Genomic DNA, 5,890 nt, shown 5'->3' on the forward strand with positions numbered 1-5,890 from the left:
CCGAGGAAGAGAATCATCATTTTCCGGCAAACAAACCAAGCCCAAGACCTAACTGTGCTGAATGACATATGCTGACAGCTCTTGGAATCTACCCTTTGGCTTAGCTTTCAAACGAGAGGTTCATCTTACCCAGGAAAAGGGTGAGTTATTTGCTTTCTTAATGTTATAATGCTGACATGGATGATCCTGGATTTGTGGAGAGTAAAAGAGATAGGTGAGCAAAAGAACATGCGTGCATGTATAGTTGCTTTAGTCATGTCTGACTCTCTGCGACCATATGGATTTTAGCCTGCCAGACTTCTCTGTCCATTGGATTCTCCAGGAAAGAATACTGGAATGGGTGGCCATGCCCTCTTCCAGGGGATCTTCCCCACTCAGGGATCGAACCCATGTCTCTTATATCTCCTGCATTGGCAGGTGAGTTCTTTACCACTAGTGCCACTTGGGAAGTCCAGTGAAAGAATAGATTTAAAAAGTAGCCTAAAAAAAAAAAAGAAAGAAAGAAAAAAGCCACTGCTTTGCGTGAATGGAATTCCAAGGTAGTTGTGCACATTGAAGACTGGTCTTGCTTCTTTCTGGGAGGGATGAAACGGTGTTTAAATCAGTCAAAGAAGAGAGCCAGGTGTCTGTACATTTGGGTCTAGGACATGTGCTCTCCAGCCTTGCAGGTTCTCTAGCTAGATGCCAGAATGGAGTCAGAGAAGGGCAGAACTGGAAGGACAGACCTAGTGAGCCATGTGGTTCCATGTCCTTCCAGATCAGGGATCCGAGACTCCCACCATGAAGGAGCCAGGACCACTGCCTAGTTCCTGTGGTCCCGATCTTCCACCAGGGAGTGAGAGATGGTGGCACTCGTCCCTGCCTCCCTGTGGAATCTCATCACTCTGCTTGTGTCTGCAACAAGACTCCAGAGTTTCTAAAACTTGAGCCATGAAACATGGGTCTCATCTCGTCCCCCATCTCAGCCACCCAGGGCAAAGCTATCCTCCTGCTTTTTGAGGTCTAACCATTTGATTGTTTTCCTTTCAGATGGCTTGCATGAAGATGAGATGGGTATATATTTCCCTGGTGGTCCTGGGAGCCTTTTGTCTGTATTATAACCTGGAGGATCTGAATCCTTTTAAAGGAGAACCAGTGATTTTCAAGAATGAACTTGGGGACTTCCTTCAGCTCCCAGATATAGATTGCAGGCAGGATCCCCCCTTCCTTGTACTGCTGGTGGCTTCATCTCATGAGCAGTGGTTTGTCCGCTTGGTCATCCGGAGCACGTGGGGAAGAGAAAAGATCATAAAGGGAAAGCGGATAAAAACATTCTTTCTCCTGGGAACCTCTCCCAGTAAACACATCTCAAGAGAAGTGGCCAAGGAGAGCCAGAAGTTTCGTGATATCATCCAGAAGGACTTCACAGATGTTTATTTCAATCTGACCCTGAAGACCATGATGGGGATGCAGTGGATCTACAGCTATTGTCCACAGACGACTTTCGTGATGAAAACCGACTCTGACATGTTCGTCAATATCTACTATCTGACCGAACTGCTCCTGAAGAAAAACAGAACAACTCGGTTTTTCACCGGCTTCCTAAAACTGAACGAGTATCCCATCAGGAAACGGTTCAATAAGTGGTTTGTCAGTAAGTACGAATATCCGTGGGACAAGTACCCGCCCTTCTGCTCTGGCACTGGCTACGTTTTCTCCAGCGATGTGGCGGGTGAGGTGTACCATGTTGCCAATAGCGTGCCCTTCATTAAACTGGAAGATGTCTTTGTGGGGCTCTGCCTGAAAAGACTGGAGATCAGGCTGGAGGAACTTCACTCCGAGCAGACTTTCTTCCCTGATGGGTTACCGTTCACCACCTGCCGTTATAAGAAGATTGTGGCTTCCCATCATATCAAGCCGCAAGACATCCTGAGGTACTGGCAGGCTCTGGAAGACTCCCTGCAAGAAGAGTGTCCAGATAACTGAGGGGAGCCTAGAAGTGCCTGTGGACCACTGTGGTGATGGCTTTCAAAAGATCTTTGATGGTGTGGCTGAGACTCCCCAGGTCAGGGAAGGAGCGAGGAAGGAAGAGGCAGAACACAAGGTCCTGCAGCCTTCCCCATCTGAATGGAAATGCCACCACGGATGAAGCCCCATTCGGTACCCAAGCCATAACAGACACCACCTCTTGAGCACCTACCCTGTGGCACTAACTGCTGTGCAGCTGCGTCTTCTCATGTCAGAGGACAGTAACAAGGAGACAGCAGCTTAGAGAGGGATGGGGACCTGTCTCAAGGATGACAGCCGGCAGACACCAAAGCGAGGGTGAGAACCCAGTGTCGTCAGATCCCAGGTGGCAGCCTCCGTCTCAGTCCACCCTTGTGAGCTGCCTCCTGGGAGAGGATGGTGGTGGTGGGGGCTTCAAGGGGGACCTTGCTGCTGGCATCCGTTGGTCCCTTGTAAGAATCCCCTCCTCCTCCTCAAGTCCCATTCTTGTGCTTTTTTGTGCAGAGACTGGGGTGAACCAATGCCCCCCATCCCTCCGGTGCCTAGTTCCCTGTGTTCATGATGAGTCTGGCTGGCCTGAGACCCTGTTAGCAGCTTGGCACTCAACTCACTACAAAGACATTGCTGCAGTGGCTGCAGTTCTACCCCCTGGGGAACACCCAGTTCCGGACAGAAACCAGTCTTTAGAAACCAGACTCAGCTCAGAAATCACTGTGAAGCTTGGCCTGCTGTACAGACCTGTTGGCCCTTCTGCTGAGTGGGGGATCCCTGAGAGCACAGCGTTTCTTCCCCACTGTCCGTGGTGACCCCGTCTGTTGGCTCCATCTGTCCTTGGTCTGCACTTCAGGTCTCCAAGTGCACACTGGAGGGTGGTTGGATGCATCATCCATGAAGGATGCTGGGAGCTTTTCTGGGAACTGGGAATGATTTAAGTCAAGACCTTCTCAAACGGCCCTTGGGATATTGAACACTGAACTGAGTCCTGGTCCAAGGTGCGTCTCCCTGAGTGCGTGTCCTAAGCCCAATCTCAGCTCAACGTCCCTGCATTCCTCAGATGGCCAAGGAACAGCTGCGTTTTGTTATGTGGACTTTAGTATGCATCTCCTGGGGGTTTGGAAGAGCCTGTTCTGCAGGGTTGTGTGGAAACAAAACACTTTTTTTGGAGGGGGGGGCAGGATCTGCCCATTCAGCCACTGTCACATGACATACAAAGCCACCTTGCTCCCAATCTCCAGGAGGATCGGTTCTTACTTTCTACTTTATTGTACCAAACTTTAGCAGCACTAAGAGCCGAGGCCTCACATGGCTGTGAAACTTACAAATGTTGGACGAAGCTCTGACCTGAACACGGGAAGAGGTGTCTGCTGCAGAATGGTCACAGCCGGGTTGATCTGCAAAGTGGCATCTTATTTTGCACAACGTTTCTTGTTTCCGGACGGAGCTGCTTCTTGGCGAATGTGTTCTCTTATCCTGGCTTCTCTGAATGTGCTGGGTCATGTTCAGAAAAGCTACCTTCTCAGGTGGGAAAATCAGGGACTGAGCTTGTTTTCTGAAGCCTGGGTTTAGCAGGGCCAGTCCTCAGTCCCATGGGACAGACTCCCTCTGATTTGGGAGATAACGGTGGGCTTTGGGCTTTGAGGGTGAAGGAGTCTTTGGCAATAGGGCTGCGTCTGTGTTTAGATATCCACCTTGTCTGGTGTGCGTGTCCGTGTGGCCACTGGGCTGGGAGGGGTGGTTCATCTCACTCAGGATCTGGTCTCAGCACCTGCCCAAAGCCCTCACCATAGGAGCTCAAGCACACACTCGGCTCCACCCTCTGTGTCCTCTGAAACAGCTTTCTGCAAAACACATCCCTTGCCCCCCATCCCCAATTCTATTTCTTTATATAATGAAGACCTTTTATACCCTAAGGAAAAACATGTTTTGTGACTACAGAGCTTGAAGGGATCTTTGAGCTCATTTGTTCCGGTATAAAAGCTCGAAGAGACCCAGAGGCTTGCCCAAGGCTTCACAGCTTGTTTGTCGTGGAACACAGGCTCCAGCCAGAGGTGTAGTCTGTGCTGCTGTCTTGCTTGTATGCGAGAGTGAGAAACTGTGAAAGCGCAAATGAGGAGGCAAAGTGAGGCCTCTGGGCGCTTCCAGTAGCACCCAGTGTGAATTTCAAAATGGGACTGGAGAGGAGGCCAGGCTGGTGTCTTCACTCACAGGTCCAGGGAGGAGCAGTGCTGATGTGTGCTCAGGTGTGTGTGCTCAGTTGCTAAGTCATGTCTGACTCTTTGTGATCCCAGTAACTGTAGCCCGCCAGACTCCTCTGTCCATGGAATTCTCCAGGCAAGAATACTGGAGTGGATTGCCATGCCTCCTCCAGGGGGTCTTCCCGATCCAGGGATCTAGCTCTCATCTCCTGCATCTCCTGAATGGGTAGCAGGGTTCTTTACCGCCGACACACCTGGGAAGTCCATGACACTGATGGCCAAGGCTAATTGCCAGGCACCGAGGTAAGGGCTTCACAAGTATTACCTCCTTAAATGCTCACAACTACTGCCCGGGAGGTGACTACCCACTTTCCTGCTTTTCAGTTCAGTTCAGTCACTATCGTGTCCAACTCTTTGCAACCCTATGGACTGCAGCAGGCCAGGCTTCCCTGTCCATCACCATCTCCTGGAGCTTGCTCAAATTCAGGTCTATCGAGTCAGTGATGTGGTCCAACCTTCTTTACAGATGAGGTAACCGAACCATGAAATTAAAAGACGCTTACTCCTTGGAAGGAAAGTTATGACCAACCTAGACAGCATATTCGAAAGCAGAGGCATTACTTTGCTGACTAAGGTCCGTCTAGTCAAGGCTGTGGTTTTTCCTCTGGTCATGTATGGATGTGAGAGTTGGACTGTGAAGAGGGCTGAGTGCCAAAGAATTGATGCTTTTGAACTGTGGTGTTGGAGAAGACTCTTAAGAGTCCCTTGGATTGCAAGGAGATCCAACCAGTCCATTCTGAAGGAGATCAGCCCTGGGATTTCTTTGGCGGGAATGATGCTAAAGCTGAAACTCCAGTACTTTGGCCACCTCATGCAAAGAGTTGACTCATTGGAAAAGACTCTGATGCTGGGAGGGATTGAGGGCAGGAGGAGAAGGGGACAACAGAGGATGAGATGGCTGGATGGCATCACTGACTTGATGGACGTGAGTTTGAGTGAATTCCGGGAGATGGTGATGGACAGGGAGGCCTGGCGTGCTGCGATTCATGGGGTCGCAAAGAGTCGGACACCACTGAGTGACTGAACTGAACTGAACTGAACCAGGGCAGAGAGAGTGTGAACAGCTAGCTCAAGGCCACATAGCTGAAGTGTTCTTGGGAACACCATACGTGTTGGTCACAATCAGCACTGCTGCCCCGACAGTCAGTTGGACTGAGGGAGGCAGGTGCCTCCTACCTTGCGGGCTCAGGCTGCACGTCTGGCCTTTCCACAGACTTCCCACACCACACACCCCCTCCCCTTAGGACATGAACCCCAAGTCTGCCGCTGGGCTGGAGACTGTACAGAGGAACCAGAGGGGCTCCCATAGGGCCAGCCTCTCCACTCTGGGGCTTGATTCCCCGCTCTTCTAACCTCTGCAGAGCAAGCCCCTTGCTCAGGTTGTACTTTCATCCTCGCTGTGTTTTTCCCTTCTGCCAACTCAGCCCCCACACACCTAGAGGCTGTTGTTTCTGATCTTCCCAACCATCATTAAGTCCGTTCCCTTCACTGCCCCATGCCTGCTCCTTTGGCTCTTCTGCCCGAGACAGTTTTCCATATTTGTCCTCCTAAATTCGTTTCCTCTTCATCCGAAATACCCTCTAATCAGACTCTGGTGCCTGGCTCCACAAGGTGGTTCTCACTGAAGTCACTTATGGCCTGCGATGTGG

General features: G+C 50.8%; 1 protein-coding gene across 1 annotated transcript; it reads left to right on the forward strand.

The window, feature by feature from the left end:
- Positions 1-1,029: 1,029 nt before the first annotated feature.
- Positions 1,030-1,965, forward strand: B3GALT5 (beta-1,3-galactosyltransferase 5). The gene has a single exon (XM_052647056.1). The coding sequence runs from the start codon at positions 1,030-1,032 to the stop codon at positions 1,963-1,965; it is 936 nt and encodes a 311-aa protein (XP_052503016.1).
- Positions 1,966-5,890: the final 3,925 nt, after the last annotated feature.

This window comes from Budorcas taxicolor, chromosome 1 (genome assembly GCF_023091745.1).
Source record: "Budorcas taxicolor isolate Tak-1 chromosome 1, Takin1.1, whole genome shotgun sequence".
Taxonomy (NCBI): Eukaryota; Metazoa; Chordata; class Mammalia; order Artiodactyla; family Bovidae; genus Budorcas; species Budorcas taxicolor.

Excerpts from the sequence above, each read along its gene's own strand:
- B3GALT5 (XM_052647056.1), top strand. The coding sequence starts at position 1,030 with ATGGCTTGCATGAAGATGAGATGGGTATATATTTCCCTGGTGGTCCTG.